This window comes from Chinchilla lanigera, unplaced genomic scaffold (assembly GCF_000276665.1).
Source record: "Chinchilla lanigera isolate Chin_1 unplaced genomic scaffold, ChiLan1.0 scaffold00104, whole genome shotgun sequence".
Lineage (NCBI taxonomy): Eukaryota > Metazoa > Chordata > Mammalia > Rodentia > Chinchillidae > Chinchilla > Chinchilla lanigera.
In genome coordinates, this window is record NW_004955505.1 from 6,310,792 (window position 1) to 6,333,960 (window position 23,169).

Consider the following 23,169-nt stretch of genomic DNA (forward strand, 5'->3'; position numbering starts at 1 on the left):
GTACACTAAATGACAAATAGATTCAAGTGATTAGGGCCAGTGAAATGGACACCAGAACGCCTTCCACTTAGTACATAACTAAAGACACAATTGTCTCCTTTTTCAGACTTTAATGCATGTGACTCATCTTACAATCTGGTCCTTGCTGCCTAGTTTCTCATGCTTTCCTTAGTTTTACACTTACAGTTGAAAGAATAGTACAGGGCACAAATAACAGGCTTGGTAGAAAGAAACTGAGGAGGAAAGTAGAGGAAACAACCCTACTGATGGGCACGAGATTTAAATGCAGAGACCAGATACGATGCCAAGGAAAGGGACACCAGACTTTAGTGGAGGTGAACCCAACAGGGAAACAAGTTAATCAAGATCTTTTTATTACAGTAACTCTGTTGTCATCTTTGTATGAAAATAACTGTCCCAGCTAATGAATACAAAATATCCCTGAGTTATAGGGGAAGGGTGTTAACACAAGTATAACCATAAAACTTAGAAAATAACTACACAGACATGCTTTCCAAAATTATCTATTTTTAGTGTAAGTATATGGAACAAAACTTTATCCAAATGTTCCCTGTCCCTGTGAAGAATGTTACGTTGCTAGGCACTGGATATAGAAATGTTCAGATTATTTCAAAAAGAGTGATACTGTGACGGCCAAATGGCAAACTTTCACTACGATGTCTATGACCCTGGCCACAGGTAAAGCACAGCTTCAGTAAGAACAAAACCCACCTACCTTGACTTTGAAGGATCAGTTTTATAATTAACCAAGAAACTAAAAACTGGAAAAATTTCTGCAATAACCATAGAAGCTTGGAATAAATTCCCAAAGTATGTAGTGGCCATTTATGTGTTCTGATTTTCTGTATCTTTTCAAGCTTGATGAATTTTTAGCTTCATGAAGTATGACTCCTCTAGGTAATATCCATTAGCAACATCTGTTACTTAACCCTCCACTCCAATGGTTCCACCAACCAGAGTCATCTGTGTAAGACACTGCTTCACAGTGAGCAGTTAGATGTGTCAATGCATGCAACATGAGGATGGTAATAAAAGCACTCCAGTGTTGGGACAAGAATGACTAAATTAAGGAAGAGTTTCTCCTGGTGCTTGATGTGACTGTTACAGCAACAGGTACTTACTATTAAGCCAATTGTGTGTATAGTTTTGGGTACTGTTTATGGAACTTTGACCTTCAGCCTGGTTTTCCAGACCTCTGATCTTTGATCAGCCACTAAATATCCTTTTTAATACATTTTTCTGCTGCTTGCTCACCTGGAGGCTGCTTTTGTTACTTCCAAGAAGAACTGCGGCTGATATATAAATTGGTACTACAAGTGGCCAAGGGCAATATAACCTCAAAAAAAAAATCTATGATTAGTTAATTATATTAGGTAAACTAATGTATGATTAATTATTTGGTTCTGTAAGGGCTGCTGACTAAAAATCATAGTGGTATTCTGAAGAAGAAACAAAAAGTAGAATCTGGCAAACACATAGCCTGCAGTAGCAAAGTAACCCATTATCAACTATAGCCACTTGAAACAAAGGGATCACTGAAAGCTAGAATTTGGGAGATCAGTGACTACTGACATGGAACAGTATGAACAACATAAAAAATTCAAAGACAAGTTTAAATGCTTCTAATTTCACAGCACAGCTTTAAAAAGACAATGAAGTTCTTACATTATTAAACTCTCAACTGAAAGCAACAATCACAGCCACAAGTTATGCACTAACCACTATTTCTTGAAAGTCTGTATCTGTGAATAACAGTATCTGTCTTCTGTAGATCAGGAGGGTTAGTGAATTATACTGCTTCAGTGTGGACAGTGGGAAGCCTAAATGGCAGAATTCAAGTAGAAGCATTAACAGTAAGAGTTACTGCTTAACAGGATGGGTTTGTAATCAAAATTCTCTGACTTACAGGGAACAATGGTTTTTGATACTTATCAGACAATATATACAGATAAAACAGATATCCAAACTAGTCCAATTTAATTATAAAATGCTCCAGTTTAATGAACACAAGCCTAACCAGCTGCTGTACCAAAAACTGTAATGTATTCCCCAATTTCTAGGCCTGAGTTAATTTACAGACCAGGCCTTTTGAGTAAAGTGGACATTTCACATCCTTGAAGATGTCTACTGCAATAATGCCCCAGAGATTAATTGCAAACCTTCTGCCTGGCTGCCTTGTCAAAGTGCATGCACTGGAGAAAAGGTGTTATTTTGTAACCGCTCTGGAACTAACCCTAAACTAGGAGTACAGAATACCACTGTGGACTGCTGGTCAGAAGGGTGCTTACAAAAATGAATGATGGATGGAGTTTTAGCTTGAGTCTGCCTCATGTCAGTCTCAACAGAGTTCTAGATAAACAGTTTACTTCCAGAGCATATGGCTAACATTGGAGAAGGACAGTGAATTGCAAGAGGCTTAATCAACCAGTGACTTCAACTGTAGGTGTGATTACAGATGCAGGTTCTTTGTAGTACTAGAACTTCTAGCACCAAGTTATTCTGGCAAATGCTTTCTTCCCTCTATCACCATAGACAAAGAATACCAGTTACAGCTACTTACATAGGTAGAACACTAAGCCATTTCTGTTTGGGTTACATAAACTGGCTAATACCACAACACATTTCATGAAGTCTATTACTATGTCACCACCATTAGGACAACTACATGGATGACATGTTTCTAGGATCTGGAAAGTAGGAAGTATTCAGGATTCTCTGATAAAGTATACTGATGAATCCAACAAAGCAAGACACATGACATGAAAATATAAGAGCTGTACCTCAGTGAAGTCCCTCAGTGAACAATAATCTTCAGCACACCAGAATATACTGTGTAGAATTAAACAGAATTTACTTCACCTTGTCTCTCCTACTGCTTAGAAAGTGGCCAGTGCCAAGTGGGCCTCTTTGAAGACCATTATGTATTAACTCTGGGAGGCCTCTCTGACTCACCTAAGTGATCTAGAAGCCTCTAGTTGTAAATGGGTCCCAGAGCAAAGAGGAGGCTTCCTTGTTAATCCAGGCTACAGAGCATCTACCTGGTCCCAATCAATAACTACTAGATTCAAGGTAAAGTTAGAACTATCAGGAGGTCATTGGGATGCCACATAGAACATGTGCAAAGTTCTTGTGGAGAAATGCTAGTAAAGTTCTCCAAGGCTTTGTAACAAAGTTATGAAGCAGGATAGTAACAAAGTTATGAAGCAGGATACTCTTGTATCTTTGAAAAGCAGCACTTAGCTCACTACTAAGTGCTATTGAAGGGCTGACTGTAAAACAACAAATACTACTTGATTCGCTCAAAATGAACACAAGTTAGTTGATTCACCAAAATATTAAGTTTAGCATTCTCAGTAGCAAACCATATCAAGTGATAGTGACATACATATAACGAGATGCACAGGGTCCTAAGAGTAGGAAATGAATAATTAAACCTCTCATGGTCAACAGTACTTATCCTGTAGCTGACTGTCTAAGAGATTTCTGATCAGCCACTGTGTGGGCACAGTGAGTACATTTGCATTTTTATGAGTTAAATGGAGTAGTTTGTTATTATTTTGGTTGATATTATTTTATACGTAAGCTTGAAAGGAGAGAGTTCGGTTTAAATATTAGCAAAGGCTGTATAATGACACTGGACATCCAAAAAGTCTATGGCCCTGTAGATTTTCTTGTTTGGGCATGTTTTGAAAACCCCTGGCATGCCAGGGAATATTCCATGCACATAACATTTGGACTCCATAAGGTGAAATCCATAAAACTGTTGTTTTAGGTTCTTTTTTGTCTAGTGTACAAAAGGCATGTGACCCCAAGAGGTTTTGGTAAGAAATGAGCAGTTTAAAGAGGGAACTCCAAGGAGGGACACAGTCTGTTGCTGAGGTACTGGCACAGACTTCAGCTTCTGGGGACAGCAGAGGTTGTGAGATGGGGTTTGTGATGGACAGTGGTATAAATGAGGAGTAGAACCACAATTTTCTCCAGTAGAAGGGAGAGCAGCTGGAGCAAGGGCTGGTCCTCTACCAGCATTCTGAGCTTTGCTTCTGGAAGCTGAGACTAAAATTCCTTTTCTCCTACCTAAATATACTCTTTTTTGGTATTTTAAAGAGAAAGAACAATAACAAACAATAAAAACAATGATACACAATTTCAAAACAAGATAATAGGAAATTAACAATGGTTATTATACTGTGTATTGTCATCTTTAAAGTAGATGCTTAGCTTACAACATACAGGCATGTAAAGCTGATCAAACAACATAAGCACAAACCATTCTTTTCAATGAATGAATAGAAATTAGTAGTATAATTATCTTAGCTATCTTGTGTATATATGTGTATATTTTTCTTCCCCCATCCCAGTTGTTCTTTCTCTTTGAGCATTTTCTTTCCTCTTCACAATATCTACTGTGTATTTTGGATCTTACTTATTTTTTAATTTCTTACACTAGGGAGACAATACAATGTTTACACAAGTGAGTCTGATGTATTTCACTTATGAGTATGGTCTCTAATTGCATCCATTTACCTATAAAAGCCTGGAGTTTCTTCTTCTTTTTTTTTTTTTTTAAAGCTGAATAGTATTTGTATAAATATACATCTTTTTATCCATTCCTTGGTTGATGGGCATTTGAGTTGTTACCAAGATCTAGCTACTACAAATTGTGCTACTATAAACACAGGCACACATATATCGCTGTGGTATGATGATTTAATTCTTCTGGGAAAAGATCCACAAGGTGAATAGCTCAGTTAAATGGGACAGGTAATCCTAGTTTTCTATTTCCACAGTGGTTGTACCAGTCTACACTCCCACCAATAGTGGAGAAGGGTTCCTTTATCCCCATAACCCTGCCAGCATTTGTTATTGGTTGATTTCCTGATGATAGCCATTCTTTCAGGTGTGAGATGGAATCTCAGTGTTGTTTTAATTTGCATTTCTTGGATGACCAATGACGCTGAACATTTTTTCATGTATTTATTTGCCATTTGTATTTCTTTATCTGAGAAGTGTATATTCATCTCAGATGGCCAGTTTTGGATTTGGTCTTTGAATTTCTGGGTCTGATTTTTTTCAACTTTTTGTATGTTCTAGATAGATGTCCTCCTTTTTGTCTGAGGGACAGTTGGTGAAAAGTTTTTCCCATTCTGTGGGTTTTCTTTTCACTCTGTTGGTGATTTCTTTTGATGTGCAAAAGCTTTTTAATAAGATGAGATCCCAGTTATTGATTCTTTGAATTATTTCCCATGCAGTTTGGTTTTTGTTCATGAACACTCTGCCTATCCGTATGCCTCCAAATACACTCTTAATCGGTAAGCTCCACTGTCAGCTTCTGTTGACTACCTTCTGTTGAAGAATTCAATTTGAATAAAACATATATAGTGCTAAAATATACCAAAAAGCCCAGAATTTAGAAGTGTCAGGTTATAGTGAATACTACAGTTATACTGTTTAGCTCCATGCTACTGAAATAGAATGATGTGTTATTTTAAAAATATTCTCCAAGCTGAGTTAACTTCAAAATTTAATAAAATGGGTGGTTTCTGGAGTATGTGGGAACCATGACTCAGTTTTCTTAACTTGCTGTAACAAAATAAAACCTTCTTTGAAATAATGACTTCTATATTTGGATAAACTTTTAAAGGACAAAAATAGAGACTCTAACATATTGGGCTGTTTTTTTTTCCTTAATTTCTATAGGAAGTAATGTTTTAGAAGAGTTTGCCACTAGCTTACACATAGAAAAGTCCTTAAGAGGCTTAAAGTTCTTTTTGGGGGGTGTTAAAAGTATATTTCTTAAGTAATTATGTAAGGTAAAATATGGCTTGAATCAATAATAGACACCATAACACTTGGTAGTGCTTGAATAAAGGTCAAATGTATTATGATGACAAGAACTGACAGAAGAATTTCAGAAGGTCACTTTATGATACTTAGTTCTTTCTGTTTGCAGAGTAATTGCATGCATAGAAGACAGAAAGAAGTAAAGTTTAAAGTTTATGAAGCAAACTACCAGTGCCATCTATTTTCTAGATTTTTCATATACAATTTGGTTGCAGTTCTAGAATGTCTTGCTTCATGATCTCATGAAGCTGAGATCATTGGGGGCAATGGAGATGCAAAGATTGATTGATTTTAGTATATGGACTTATTCTTTAACTACCCTTAAAAGCTAAAAAAAAGGGTACAGACACACATGTACAAACATACACATACACAGTGAAAGGACCTTCATTATTCATAAGCTATTTACTAAGGGTCCCAATCACTTCACATGCTATATCAGCCAAAGCATGAAACTTGCCAGAAGAAATGGAGAAGGAAGTGCCAGCACCTTAGTCTACATATATATTTCTACAGCATACATCAGTGTGCATCCTTCCCTAGTCCACCTTAGGCCAGGTGCTGAGAAGAATGCGTTGGTGTAAACATGTTCTCATTCTATAAAGAAATACTGAATATCTTTATAGTTTGAGTACTGTGCTCAGGATATGAGGAGAAATAAAATAACCATAGTAGTTTTTGTCCTATTGTTCATAGTAATATATATTTGTTTAGTGAGTAAGATTTATCATATTTTCATATCTATTATTTGAATTTTATGTTCACCTGCATGCTTATTGTTCTGATTTTACAAACCAAAAATTCAAAACTGGTAGAAATGTTAACTTTTATAGTCAGACCTAGTGATGCACAACTCTAAGTCCCAAAACTCTGAGGAGAATGTAAGTTTAAGCCCAGCTTGAGTAATTTAATGACTTAGTGAGAACACTGTCTCAAAATTAAAAATGGGCTGAGCTGGAGCTCAATGTGTAGCCTAGGGTTCCATCCCTAGTACCCTCCAGCCCTGCAAAAAGTTGACTTTTCCAAGATTACAGCTAATGAACAGTATGGGTAAGGCTGAGTTTTCCTGTTCTTCATCCAGTGTTCTCTCCTCTATGTCATATCTAGTGGCTTTGCCTGCTTTTGGTTTCATAGCTGTGTCACAGTACTCCCCACAGTGAAGTTGAGAGCAACAGAAACAGTATACTGTATACCTAAACCTGCAACCTCACCAGCTATGACAGCAGGAGGGGATGAGGTGCCCAGGGATACACAAAAGGACTCATCCAGAAAAAAGGCAGCCTGCCCATCACCAATATACTCTTTTCTTATGGTGCTTTAACTACAAAACTGCACACCCAGTTTTACCTTCCATATCCAGGAAATGATGTTGACAAATTTGTGCAAAGTCAGAGTTTTTAGAATGAACACCTAGTGATATAACTTTGCAGAACAGTTTGAAAGATCTAAGCTTGATCAACTAAAGAAAAAGTTGCTTAATACAAAAATTCAGCAACATAGCAGAAAGTAACAATATGATCTCAATATTAAAAAAAAACCAGAAATACTCCAGTTTACATGAAAAATTACATTGTTTAAATAAAATGTTTTACTCAGATAAAAAATAAAATAACTACTTGTATATATTGAGTGCCAAGTCTGTTCAAGGTTCTACAGTGGGTACTTTACATATGAGTATATTTGTAAACTGTCTCAGGTTTCAAAACAACTCTACAATACTATCTGCATTTCACAGGCCAAATAAGTTGAGAGTTGACATTTTTTTCTGTAAAAAAGACAGAAAAGATTGTAACTTAGTCCTACACTGTACATCATACAAGAAGATGGTGGGCTCTTTTCAGTACTCTTCAAGATTGATTAAGGCAGCCACTTGGGCAACTTGGACTGACACAGACATTATGAGTACTGCCTGAGTACAGGATGCCACTAGCCAGCTGGTGGGGGAACTCAGACTGGTGCCCTGTGCCCCATGGTTATTGTGGATCACGTGCAGTCTGGGTCGAAATCAGCCAGCTTCTTGGGGAACTTGGACTGGTGCCCTGTACTTTGCGGTCATTGTGGGTCATGTGTGACTCCCAGGTGCCATCAGTCAGTCGCATGGGGAACTGGAACCTGCATCCTGTGCCCCATGGACAATGTGAGCCATGCCTGAGGTGCCAAGCACCCTCGGTCATCTGTCTAGGGAACTCAGACAGGTGCTCCAAGTCCTGCTGATATTGTGGGCTGTGCCTGAGGCTCTGAAGAAACAGGTACACCCTATTAGCTGCCTGAGGACCCCAATCTGGCACTGTGTGTTCTGTCAACATTGTGGGTTAGCCTGAGGACCGGGCATCCTCAGTCAATCACCTGGGGACCCTGGTCCCAAAGGCCAACACTCCATTGCCATTGGGGCTTGCATCTGAGCAATGCATTCCACCAACTGGCTGGGGATCCCAGACCTGATAGCACACCTCCTGCTGCCATCATGGGGCAAGCCTAACAACCAGGAAATCTAGGAGCCCTAGAGACCTTCCAGTAAGCTGCTCTGGAAGGGTGAGGCCAAGCACTTCACATCTGACATCCAAAATGACAAGATGAGGGACCAAAATACAATCTCAGAACTCCACCCTAATCAGAACAACTCCAGGAGACATCAACATAGGAGAACTCAGAAGTCAAATACATGAAACCTCTGAAACAATTGCAAATGAAGAAAAGAAACAACTCCATATGGCCATAGAAGAAATCAGAACAGAAATAATCTCTCAAGTAAAAAATGAAATGACAACAACAATGAAAGAATTGCTCAGCACATCTGAAGAGGACACATATTAAAAAATAGACAAGCATAGAAAAATAATGGAAACATTAAATGAACAATATAAGAAAGAACTAGAATGCATGAAAAAGATTCATACATACATCCAGGAAATCAAAACTTTCATTGAAAGCTGGCAAAGCTGCTTGACTGAAGCTGAAGATAACTTTTAGATCTGGAAGACAGCACTGCAGCTAAGGATCGTAAAAGGAAACATCACTTAAAAATTACAAGGAACCAGGAAATAACAATTTAACAGCTGCAAGACAATGCAAACAGAAACAATGTAAGACTGATAGGCATCAATGAAACAGCAGGAGTCAACACTAATGACATAAAAAGAACATTTTTTATATAATTTATTTTTTCGGCCTTACCCAAAAGTAACAGCAGAAACTTTCCTAAGTATAGAAAAAAAACTTCCATACAGTAAGTGAGGCATATAGAAATCCAACAAGCCACAACCAAAATAAAACTACACCCAGACATACAATAATCAAGATCCCAGAAATCCAGCGAAAGGATAGACTATTAAAAGCTGTTAGAGAAAAGAAACAGATCACCTATAAAAGAAAACCCATCAGAATCACAGCAGATTTCTCAACACAAACCATCAAATCAAGAAGAGCTTCAAGTGAAGTATTCCAGGTCCTAAAACAAAACAACTCCTAACCCAGACTGTTGTATCCTACAAAACTATCCTTTAAATTTAATGGAGAAATAAAATACTTGCACAACAAAGAACAACTGAAGAACTTCATGAGCACCAAATCAACCCTACAAAGAGTACTCAAAAATATTTAGAAAGATATTAAAGTGGCCACAATTTCAAGAACAACAATAGAAAGGGAATGACCTAGCAGAGAAAGCAATTGAATGGAGAGTAAAGGCAGGAAACCAACAGCAAGTAAGTAACATGAAAAAGACAGAGCCAACACTTAACAGCTATAACCATTAATGTAAATGGCCTAAATTCACCAATCAAAAGAAGCAGACTGGCAGAGTGGATCAAGAAATAAAATCCAACAATATGCTGTATACAAGAAACACATTTAACTCAAAAGGAAATTCACGGACTGAAAGTCAAAGGTTGGAAAACAATTCTCCATGTGACAGGAACCCAGAAAAAAGCAGGGATAGCTATTCTGATTGCAGACAATGTGAACTTCAAACCAAGAACAATCAAAAGAGATAAAGAAGACTACATACTTGTTAGGGGAAAACTTCAAGAGCAAGAGATAACAATCATAAATATGTATGCACCCAATATGAAAGCACCCAACTATATAAGATAAACCTTAATAGATATGAAAGACCAAATAACTAATAACACTATTGTAATGGGAGACCTTAACATCCCACTGACACAAAGTTATAGGTCAACTGAACAAAAATTCAGCAAAGAAACTGAACAGAAAAGTACTTGTTAACAAAATGGACTTAATAGACATTTACAGAGTGTTCCACCCCACAACATCAGAATACACATTCTTCTCAGCTGCACATAGGATGTTCTCTAAAACATACCACATACCAGCCCATAGAATATGCTTAAGTAAATGGAAAGGAACTGAAATTATCCCATGCATGCTATCTGACCATAGTGCAATGAAATTGGAAATTAATGAAAAAGGACTCACAAATAATCCATAAACACATGGAAATAAAATAACAGCTTCCTGAACAACCAATGGGTCACAGATGAAATTAAAGTACAAATTAAACAGTATGTACAAACAAATGAAAATATAAATACAACTTACCAGAATCTGTGGGATGCACTGAAAGCACTCCTCAGAGGGAAGTTTCTAGTGCTGAACAACAACAGAACAAATAAATAGTATAATGCTGCAACTCAATTTTTTTTTTTCTTTTTTTGGTAGCGGGAATTGAACTCAGGACCTTGTGCTTGCCAGGCAGGTGCTCATGCCACTGAGCTATATCACTGGTCTGCAACTCAAACTTTTAGAAAAAGAAGAACAAGTCAAGCCCAAAGCCCAAAGAAGGGAGAAAATTATAAAGATCAGGGCAGAAATTAATGCAACTGAGACAACGAAAACATTACAAAGAATTAATGAATCAAAGAGTTGGTTCTTTGAAAGAATAAATAGAACTGATAAATCCCTAGCCAACCTTATCAAAAAAGGTAAAACTCAAATTCATGCAATAAGGAATGAAGAGGGTGAAATCACTACAGATCCTATAGAAATTCAGAAGATCATCAAGACATACTTTGAAAATCTTTACTCCCATAGGATGGAAAACATAAAAGAAATGGACAGATTCCTAGATAAGCATGAATTACCAAAGTTGAATCTAGAAGAAATAAAATCCTGAATAACCCAATATCAATTATTAAAATTAAAAATGTGATTAAAAACCTACCAACAAAGGAAAGCCCAGATCCTGATGGATTCACATGTGACATCTACAAGAAATGCAGAGTAGATTTAATGCCAGTTCTTCTCAACCTCTTCAATGAAATTGAAAAGGAAGCTATTCTCGCTAACTCACTTCTGGAGGTAAGTATTATACTGATACCAAAACCAGAGAAAGACTCAACCAATAAAGAGGACTACGGGCTAATCTTGCTAGTGAACACAGATACGAAGATACTTAATAAAATATTAGCAAACAGAATGTAGCAAATCATCAAGAAGATTATACACCATGACCAAATGGGATTCATCCCAAGGATGCAGGGATGGTTCAATACACACAAATCAATTAATGTAATACACCATATCAACACAGCCAAAGTGAAAAACCATATGATCATCTCAATAGATGCAGAAAAAGCTTTTGACAAAGTCTAACACTCATTCATGATAAAAACCCTACAGAAAATAGGAATACATGGTCTTTACCTCAATCTGATCAAAGCCATCTATGACAAACCAACAACCAACATCACACTAAATGGACAAAAACTGAAAGCTCTGACTTCAACACCAGGAATAAGACAAGGATGCTCACTGTCACCACTCCTATTCAACATAGTTTTGGAAAAATTAGCCAGAGCAATTAGACAAGAGAGAGACATAAAAGGAATAAAGATAGTAAAGGAAGAAGTGAAATTATCATTTGTAGATGATATGATACTCTACATGGAAGATCCCTAAAACTCCACCAAAAGACTCCTAGAATTAATCAGCAAATTCAGTAGCATAGCTGGATACAAAGTCAACACTCAAAAGTCAATAGCATTCCTATATACAAACAACAAACACACAAAGAAAGAAATGAAGGAAACCATACCTTTCACAATGACATCCAAAAAATTGAAATACTTAGGAATCAATCTAACAAAAGAAGTAAAAGATCTTTACAGTGAAAACTACAGTACTCTGAAAGAAGAGACTGAAGATTTCAGAAAATGGAAAGATATTCCTTGCTCATGGATTGGAAGAACCAACATTGTGAAAATGGCCATACTACCAAAACTGCTGTACAGATTCAATGCAATCCCAATTAAAATATCACTAGTATACCTCACAGATCTACAGAAAACATTCCTAAAATTCATCTGGAACCAGAAGAGACCCAGAATAGCAAAAGCAATCCTGGACAACAAAGAAAAGTCAGGTGGCATCAAAATCCCTGACTTGAAATTATGCTATAAGGCCACTGTGATAAAATCAACATGGTATTGGCAAAAAAAAAAAAAGACCTGAGGATCAGTGGAACAGACTGGAAGATGCAGCCACAACCACAAACACACTCCACCCACTTATTTTTGACAAAGGGGCCAAACAAGTTCACTGGTAGAAAGATAGCCTATTTAATAAATGATGCTGGAAAGACTGGCTCACCACATGCCAAAGACTGAAACTAGACCCATGTCTATTACCATGCACCAAACTCAAGTCAAAATGGATCAAAGATCTCAATATTAAAACAGAAACACTAAATCTACTGGAAGAAAAAGTAGGTAAAAATCTTGAAGATATAGGTTTAGGCAGAGAGTTCATGAACAAAAACCAAACAGGAAATGAATGAACAACTGGGATCACATCTAAAGAAATCACCAGCAGAGTAAAAAGAAAACTTAGAAATTAGCAAAAAACTTTAGCTGACTTTCCTTCAGAAAAAAGACTTCTATCTAGAACAGATGAAGAACTAAAAAAAATCAGCCCCTCACAATTTACAGATCCAGTCCAAAAATGGGCATCTGAGATGAATATACATGTCTCAGATAAGGAAATACAAATGGTAAATAAATACAGGAGAAAATGTTCACCATCATCAGTCATTAGAAAAATGCAAATTAAAACAACACTGAGATTCCATCCCACCCCAGAAAGAATGGCTATGTTTGATCAATCTTACATGCCTTTATTTGTTGAACTGTGTAACCAATTTGAAGATAACAATATGTAATACAATAACCGTTATTAATTTCCTATCACCTTGTCTGAAATTCTGTATTGCCTCTACTGTTTTGGGTGCTGTTTTGCTTATGTCTGTTTGTCTGTCAATGTGTTTCCGTTCTTTTATCTTTAAAAAAGTATTGATTAATGGCATTAATTTGCACATTATCTTTCATACAATATTCTGGGAATTATTGGTTTCACCAATAAGATTTCCAGTATACTTTTCTGCTTTTATAGGCTCCATCTATTTTGGATCTTTTTAATATGTAAGACCTCCCAGGTAAACACAAAGATGTGAACAGTACATATGTGCACCTCACATAAAAACCTGCTGAAAATTCAGTATTACATGCAATTTGTACACCATTTTAAAGTATATTTTTCAATATAAACTTTTACATATCTTAGCAAAGATTATTCATTTAGCTCCTTTTAAATATTATTTCATTCCTTTTAGGGTTTAAGATATTGATTTTAATTATAAACAGACCTGGTGTTTTTCTAATTATCATGAAAATTATCGTGATCATTAGGTGGTCAAAGTCTGAAGACATCTTAAAAATAGGCTTCTATAAAGCTCAATTATGAAATTACAAGTCACTACACATTTACATGTTACTAGCGACATATAGGTAAGAGTTTGTCATTTTAAAACTAGTATCACTCTACTGTTGTAGACACTAATACCTTTATGTCTTATCTAGCTCATTAACAAGTGCTTAAAACTAAAACCTTTATTTAGCCTATTCCCTTTAGTTCTCATACAATCCCTTGTAGATATATTCTAGGCATTAATGAACATTTTAACTTAACTTGTGTGTTTTAATGGTAAGTCAACATAATCAACTAAAAGCAAATCTTTTTTTATCTCCATTGCCTCCAAATGGACCTTCATGAAGAATGTTTATAAACATTCCAGGACACATGCATGTTCCTGTTTATGGCAGCAGAATTTATAGTAGCTAAATTTCAGAGTCAGGCTGTCATTTTCCACCTTTGTGATACAACTAACTTATACCAAGAATTAAAAACTCATCAAGAGGTTTATCAGTTATCAAGAAAAATGTTATACTTAGTCTTAAAAGAATTTTATAACCGTATAACGCATTAGAGATCAGCTAGTTAAACTTTCAGATTACTTAAAATGAGAAATAAGGAGCCCTGAAAGATTAAATATCTTGTGTAGAAACTGTACTTCAAGTTACTGTGCTACCTATCAGGAACTAGAGAAAGTTCATTTTGTGTCATGCAAACAAGCATCCAAGCATATCGAAGCAAATTGGACTGAAAAAGTCCTTTTGTAATAGGAGACTGTGACAATGCCTTGACCACAAAATCTTTGAAGTCAAAATTTCTCCTTACTCCTCTCTAAAAGTCTAAATTAAAAGAATGCTCCAAAGTGAAGGTTATTTTCCTGGAGGCAACTTAGAAAATAGAGGTGATAATTCTGGCTCTTAGGAAGAAAAAATAATCTTTTATTACATTTAAACAAGATTTTTTTTTTAAAGGAATCTGCTTGGCTATGAGCAGTTGCTGCTTGTTGAATGTTACTCACATCCCCATAGTAGTAAGCTCCTGTGTAACAAGCTGAAATTATGGGATGGTGTTATGATATGTGTCTAGATATCCCCTCAAAGCTTCATGCAGTCATGGGAGGTGAGCTTTTCAGAGGTGGGTGAATCTAGTTTGTGACTGGTTCATGTTCCAATGCTGAGATTAAGGCTATAAGTGCTACATCTGCCCTAGGGGGGTGGCCTGCATACAATATAAGGGACAGAAAGAGTTTTGTCACTCTTGTTGCTTTTGCTGTCTTTTGTGGCCATGAACTACTGCCCCTTTGCCTTGCAATCCTGCCTTAGGGCCACCTGATTATGGATTGAAACCTCTACAAATTGAGCTAAAAAAAACCTCTCCCCTTTTAACTTTGGGTGATGGGTATTTTGTTTCAGCAAGGAGAGAAAAGTAACTAAGACATTTGGTAGGACAGAAGTGGGTTGTTCCTGTGACTACACCTGACCATGTGTTCAGGAGCCTTTGGGACTGGCTTGTTGCAAGAGTTTGGAATGACTTGGAGACACTGGCTGAAAAAGGAGAGCTGGAATGCCTTAGGGTGTTCTGTATGGGAGATTCTGGTCAGAGTTCAGAGGACCAGAAGGCTGATAGAAATCCCGGTAATAAAGACCACGCTTGGGAGATTTCTGCTGGGAAGGACTACATTGGCTGTTGGACTCCAGATGATGTGTGTTATGGCTTTGCAGAAAGTCTGCCTACATTTTGCTCCGGTCCTGAGATTTTGCCTGAGACTGAGATTAAGGGTGGTGGACTAATTAATCTGGCAAAAAAATTTTCAAGGCAGTCGACCGTTGAAGCAATGGCATGGCTACAGTTGGGCACTTTTTAGACAGATCTATTTTGAGAATCATGAGCAAAGAAACCAGCAGAATGATTTAAAACATTTTGAGTTTGTCCAGAAAGGAAGCTCCAGGAAAAGCTGTGGACTGCAAAGATAGAAGAGAGAAGATCCTAATTGCTAAGAAGGAACAGGAAACTAGAAAGATGGCCTGAGGGCATCATCAGAAGCAGCAGGACTCTACCCTTTGCAGCCTTAAAATTGCAAAAGTGAAAGACTTTGCTTTGAAAAGAAAGCCCTAGAGCACCATGTTTCAGAATGGTGGCAGTCTAGAGAATTTGTTCCTCAGAATTGGATTCAGAGTACTCCTCAATCCAGGCACTTGACCCCTACAGCCAACTCCTGGAGATGGACTAAATGCCTTTTGGATAAGGGGATGTGCATGAGTGCTTGGGGGGCCATGGGTGGAATGTCAGGGCATTCTGTCTCAGTGAGAGAAAAGTACTAAAACAGATGGCCTGGGACTCTTTGTTCTAATGCAAGGGCAATAGGTCTACATAGACAACAAATTCTTCCTCCTTAAGGAACTGTCATGGATATATTCCTTCCCATCTTGTTTTTCTGCAATCTCCATACAAAATAAAGTGCATGGCATTAATAACATATTTGATACAATTTTCCAACTGACAATTTATATGAAAAGAGAGAACATAAAGCATTCGAATTGCCTAGTTTCACTGACTCTTAATAAAACATTTCAAAAAATTTAAAATTTTTGCTGGATGTGGTGGCATTTACTTGTAATCCCAGCACTCAGGAAGCTGAGGCAGGAGGATTGCTGACTTCAAGGTCAGCCTGAACTACATAGTGAGACTGTGTCTCAAAAAAAAAAAAAAAACCAAAAAAACAAAAAATGGCCAAGAGCAAGAAATTTTTCCAAGACTATTTCAATGATCAAAAATAGGGGTTGATAATCTTTCTTAGTTATATGGCTAAATGGTCTCTCCCAGCTACTAAACTGCTATTGGATCAAGAAATGAGCCAGAGGACAATACCAGAATGAATAGAAAAGGCTGAGTGTTCCAATACAACTTTTTTATACACATAGGCAATAGGCTGGATTTGGCCAACGAGCTATCCTTTGTATTCTTTGATCTAAAATTTCTAGTGATGTTAAGAGAGTTTGAAACCAAAATTTAAATTTTAGTAACATACAGCATGTCCCATGGCAAATCACTGTCCTTGTAGGAACATAGCTGATTTTTAGACATATTTGTGTTTTAATACTTCAAGGTTTTCCTGTTTGTTTTTCCGTTTGTATTATATAAATATAATAAAGATGACTAAATCCATTAGAAATAGAAAGTTTCTACCAAATTCTATGGAAAATTTTAAGTGCTAAGCTGAAAAACATTAGGTTTTCAATTCCTACTAAATTTCCAATGGTTTTTCTTGTCTTTACATAGATTTTATTGGAGAGTTTAAAAAAAAAAAATCAAGTTGAATTCTTATAACCATCGATACCACTGGAATTGACCCATTAATTTGAATAACTATTTTGGTTGATAGTTTAAAATGTTCTCCTTATTTGGATATGTTTATTACATATTAATCTTAAGTTATGATTATAACTTGGGTTAACAGTACAAGTATTATGTAACATTGTAATTCAGATGCAATTTGAGTACAAATTATGATTCACTCAATTAGTTACTTAAAAGTAACGCTTTGCCTTTTCTAAAATGTTCAGACCAGATGGATAAGGCTACATAAGTTTACTGACATCTCTATTGTTTTGACACATAAAAATTAGGAGATGTACTTTAAAATTAAAACTGTTTTCTCAGTATAATTTTAATGTAGTCTTAACTTTAGTTCAATGAACTGAAAAGGAAAAGATGGAGGAAAAAAAGTTTTCATTTCAAACTTTCAGTGAATTTGGGCATAATGATATCAAAGGAAAGACTTTTTAAGATAAAAGATATTCACGGACAAGACCTAACTCAACATTCAACTTCTTCCTTCAAAGATATTTGAAATTTTCACCAGGAGAATAAACTGGAAGTTAGGTCCAGCTGGAACCAAGGAATATAGGGCTTTTGAGGTGTCTAATGTTGAAAATATTAAGTTGACTCTAGTTTTTTTAAAAAAGTTGGAAACAGGACAGGAAAATTTTTGTCCTGGAAATGTGTTCTCTGATGCAAACAGAAATCCATCTTCCAGAAGAAGTAGAGATGAGTTGTCTTGATTTAGTTTTTTTGGAAACAGACAAGAAGAATGTGAATTTGCTAAAATAATTTCTTTCTTTTAAGTATTATTTTATAAGGTCTGAGACGCACTTTTCTTTGTGAAAATTATCCTGGTCTCAAGATTTTCATAAAAATTAACTGGAAGCACCGAAATAAATTTTTGGAAAAAAGAAGGGTATAGAGAAACTTAATTTTTAAAAGTTATATAAAAAGATTTCAGTAACTGGTGCTTTCATTTTGATATTTTATTTACTCTTCAAAAATTGCTTTCCTGTTTGAGAACAGAGAAACATTCAAGTATTAAAATGTTCTACATTATGTAGTATCAGTAAAACTCCATAATCCTCAAAATGGAAGTAATAGCTTTTTTGCAAGTATATTGATTAAATCAGTTTCAATCTTCTGTAAGTTAATAACAGGAGTGGAATAAAATTTTAGAATTCATACTGTAAACTTGAGAGGACACAGCTGCCAAACACTAATTAAACAGTACATTTTTAATTAGCAGCAAGAATACTAAGAGTGGTTCTAGGTATTATTTAACAATGTGGTGAAGATGATAATCACAGAATATATTTATATAGTACACAGGACATACAGTCCTTACTATAGCTCTTCTATTTATGTTAACACTGTAAGATTGGTATTAATTTTTGTTTACACATAAGAAAACAAGTACCCAGAAGTGAAAATTTGGCTCAAATGGAACCTAATATTGTTATGATTTTGTTGTAATTGCTGTTACTTAATGAAGATCTTTACAGGTGATAACTGATGCAAATGAATACTCCTTTAATATGATTATATGACTGATACAAATGAATATTACTCCTTTAATATGATTTACAAGAACACTCAAATTAAATGGCAGAGTTCACTGTTAATTCAACAGTTAATTTACATCACAGAAGATTAGATAACAAAAAACCATTTCTTACTCTTATATGAAGTATTTCTTATGACATAATGCCCTTTGATAGAGAATATTTTAAAAATTTATTCATGTTGATCAAAGAAATATTAGCCAAAAATAATCTTATGAATGATTTTGCTATATTACATAATTTCTCCTGTCCAGATTTAGAACTTAAATAAGGACTAGCTGTATACTGTTAAAAGTTATTAAATATGTACAAACAATCTTAATGTCCATCAGCAGGTGAATGGATAAAGAATAAAGTATACACATACAATAAAATACCATTCAGGGTGAAAAAGGATAAATTATACATATGTGACAATATGGATGACCCTTCAGGGCATTATGCTAAAGGAGATAAGCCAGTCACAGAATGAAGTGTACCACACAATTCCACTCACATGAGAGAACTAAGACTGTCAAACCCACACAGAGAGAAATGATGGCTACCAGGAGCCAGAGGAAGGGGAAACAGGCAATTAGTGATCCAAAGCACCAAGTTTCATCTTCAAAGCAAGGTAAATAAGCTCTCAAGATTGGTTCTACAGCAAAACACCTATAGTCAACAATAACGTGTTACAGATAAAATTTTGAGAGTAGATCTCATGTTGTAGCTTCTACTCTCTGTCACTAAGTTTACATGGTACTCATCAAATTTCTTCCTATATACTATGTTTTATGTTTGTTATATTATGTAACACATGACACAGGTTTATATATTTACACATATATAATAAGGTTCATAAAATATAGTATATGCTAAGCATATAAATAAAACATACTAAAGTGTGTGAAAAGTATTATTACATATTTTATTATACAATATATAATGGTGTAGAACTCTTGCAAGTTGTACTCTTGCATACTATTTAAGAAGACTAAAGACGTGTCTATAAAATGACAAGTGAAGTTTAATGTGTTATTTTCAGCTATTGCTCAGGCTCACTTATTAATATTTATATTATAAAGTTTCAATACATCCTAAATTTTGTTATGCATATATATGAGTTATGTTTTTGAAATGGAATTAGGTAAGAGCCTTAATTTGCTAACTATAATGAAATCTATTAGAACCAGAGTGGGGTTTACACAGAACACTTACAAGGAATTAACACATAGCAAAATCCTCTGAAAATCCTCTGAAAATCTAGAATTGTCTAGTATTTTCATGAATGCAATATTAAATTGGAAACTTCTGAGTATACTAAGAAATTATTCACTGTTGCTTTTCTAGGGACAGATGGAATTTACATTAATTAATGTAAAAATTAGAAAATATATGACTACTTCAGGGAAATAATCTTAGATGATTCTTACACGATAAAGGGCATTTTAAACACTGTTAAAGTTCACATTATTGTATGGAAGGCACTGCTTGTGTTCATGGAAGCAGAAATTAAAACTTCAGAAGACACTTACCCTTCTCTGTTCTTTTACATACTCGATCAGCTCATCTCGCGTTCTTCTCACTGCCTCCTCCACAGCCTTTGCACTTCGCCTCTGCTCTTCTACTATCGCTGCCTTAACAGTTTCCTGTTGGTGAGAAGAGGAAGACAAGAGAGGTATGCAAACAGGATATGAACTTTTAAAATCTTTTGGAATCTGTTAGAGATTTCATAGAACTCTCTTTCCCAAACTGGGTGGAAGGGAAAAGAAGTGGAATAAGCCATTTACTGCAGGGAATGCCTGACTGACTCCAATGGCTTCCCCACTAGCCTTTCACCTCATGTTCACATGATTGATTCCCTCCTGGACTTTGCACTATTCACATAGTATTTCCTGCTTGTGTTTGTTCTTCCAAGAATACCTTAATGCTCTAGCTATTTATTCACATTTAATTTTGCCATCATACAATAAGCAAGTGTGGTCTGATAGGTAAGATTTACTGTTACTTGGTCCTCTTGCTAGGGAAAGATGGTGAGATGGGCACTGTGAATAAAAGGTAAAATTCCACCCCACATGCTAGTGTTTTAAGTAAGAGACCCAGGGAGCACAGAGGTACTCCCCATTCTTTAAATTGTAAATCATGTACCTAAGAGATTCAGAATAAATTTCAGGAAAAGAAATGCAGCACATCTCAAGAGTAGCAATTTCTGCTAAAATAGTGTCTCATGGATTGAAATGAGTATCAAAAACAAAACTCTTTCACTGCCATTTATTTACATAATTACCATCCTTTCTCTAGCAGACAACAAGAAAATGCATTAGGAAATGTCTTAAGTGTCTCAGAATATTTTTCATTTTTGAGTTTGTTTTATTTTTCGAAAGACAAGGTCTCACTATGTAGCCCAGGCTGGCCTTGAACTTGCAGCAATCCTCCTGCATCAGCATTCCCAAAGCTGGGATTATAGGTATGCGCCACTATGCTCCATTCATTTTTGATTCTTGAGAACTTTTTTCTTTGTGGTATGTTTGCGGTTACTCATTTTGGACATGTATATATGTGCCAGAAAAATTAATGTCTTTCTATTCTGAAATTTACTGTAGAAATTTGCAAAGTATTAAAGATATGAGCACAAACCACATACACATATATAGATACTTGTATATAAAGATGATATGACCTAAAGTGTAATTTTTCTTATTTTAAGAAATAAAAGGAAAACATATTAACAGATCTCCATTTACAAAATAGCATAAGAACAATACAAACAAAACAGAGTTACAGACAAAGCTGTAGGAAATTAACAATGGTTGTATTACTTATTGATATCTTCAAAGTGGTTTCTCAAGAAAAGAGACATACAAGATTGATCAAACAAGTAATCATTAACTGCTCCTTTCTGTAGAGCAATAGGAGACAGTAGTACAACTATGTTAGCTATCTGTACATACATACTTAACATAATTTCCCCTTCTTTCCCTTCATATTGATTTTTTAAACCTAGTATTTTTCTCTTGATCTACTTTGAATACTTTGAAGACATTTTATATTATTTTATAATGATTTCTATCCCACTATAAAGTTCTATAATAATTTGTCAATATTCATAGCCATTTTGGTTGTTTTAAATGAAGCAATGAACATCCCTATATGTATCTTTGTGGCACATGCTGGATATGTATTTGGGATTGATTAAGAAAGTGAAATAATCTTGGCCAAAAGAATATGAACTCTCTTATAGCTTTTGACATTCTGTACAAATTTCTTCCCATGAGGATCCTATGCAAATGGCTAATTTCCTAGCATCCTTGATTACATTTAGTTTTCATCAGCTTTAAAAATCTTTGATTATTTGGGGCAGACCAGCATCTTACTCTGCATTTTTAAAAATTTTTTTATTTTTATTTTTATTTTTGACAGACAACCTTTTACAAAAGAGCAAAAGAACAGTACAAACAATACAGAGTTACAAACAAAGTGGTAAGAAATTAACAATGCCTGTTGTATTACATATTGATATTTTCAAAGTGGTTTCTCAGGAAAAGAAATAGAGACATGCATTACTGATCAATCAAGGACTCATTAACAAGTTTCTTTCATTAAAGAAACAGAAGACAGAAGATCAGCTATGTTAACTATTCCGCATATACATACACACAAAATTTCTCCTTCTCTTTCCCCACATCCCAGTTGCCCTTTACTCTTGACTGTTTTCCTTTCATTTCACAATGTCTATCATACCTCCAAGTTAGTATTAACTCTTTCAGGTTTTACAATAGTGAGACAATGCGGTGCTTGCACATGCAGGTCTGATTTATTTCACTTATGAGTATGGTCTCTAGTTGTTTACCTATAAAAGCCTTTTACCTATACCTATAAAAGTACCATTTACCTATAAAAGCCTTCATTTTATCTTTCTTTATAGCTGAGTAATATTCCATTATATAAAAGTACCACAATTTTCTTATCCAATCCTTGGTGGATGGACATTTGGGTTGCTTCCACAATTTAGCAATTACAAATTGTGCTGCTGTGAACACAGGTGCACATATATCACTCTTATATGATGTTTTTAGACCTTCTGGGAAAATACCCAGAAGGGGAATAGCTGGGTTGAATGGGACCTCTAGACCTACTTTTCTGAGGGATCTCCAAAGTGATTTCCATAGTGGTTTCACCAGTCTGCCTTCCCACCAGCATTGGAGAAGGGTTCCTACTTCTCCACAGCCACGCCAGCATTTGTTATTGGTTGATTTTTTAATGCTAGCCATTCTTACTGGGGTAAGGTGGAATCTCAGTTGTTTTAATTTGCATTTCTTGAATGACTCATGATGTTGAACATTTTCTCATGTATTTATCTACCATTTGTATTTGCTTATCAGAGAAGTGTGTATTCATCTCAGTTGCCCATTTTTGGATTGGGTCTTTGAATTTGGGGGGAGCTGATATTTTTTAAATTCTTTACGTGTTCTAGATAGAAGTCCTTAGTCCGAGCGACAGTCAGCTAGAATTTTTTCCAAGTTTGTGGATTTTCTTTTTACTCTGATGATGATTTCCTTAGATGTGCAGAAACTTTTCAGTAGGATGAGATCCCAATTGTTGATTCTTTCAAGTGTTTCACCTGCAGTTTGGTTTTTGTTCATGAACTCTCTACCTACCCCTATGTCTTCAAGGTTTTGACCTACTTTCTCTTCCAATAGATTTAGTGTTTCTCGTTTAATATTGAGATCTGTGA

The 23,169-nt window shown here is 35.6% G+C and overlaps 1 protein-coding gene across 15 annotated transcripts in view; it reads right to left on the reverse strand.

The window, feature by feature from the left end:
* Ccdc91 (coiled-coil domain containing 91) overlaps nucleotides 1–23,169 on the reverse strand; it is a 343,525-nt gene that overhangs the window by 41,125 nt on the left and 279,231 nt on the right. For all 15 annotated transcript variants that reach the window (XM_013505942.1, XM_005407144.2, XM_013505949.1 and 12 more), the window contains one exon: nucleotides 19,970–20,083. In XM_013505942.1, coding sequence (XP_013361396.1) covers nucleotides 19,970–20,083 — 114 coding nt within the window. The remainder of the gene's footprint in view (nucleotides 1–19,969; nucleotides 20,084–23,169) is intronic.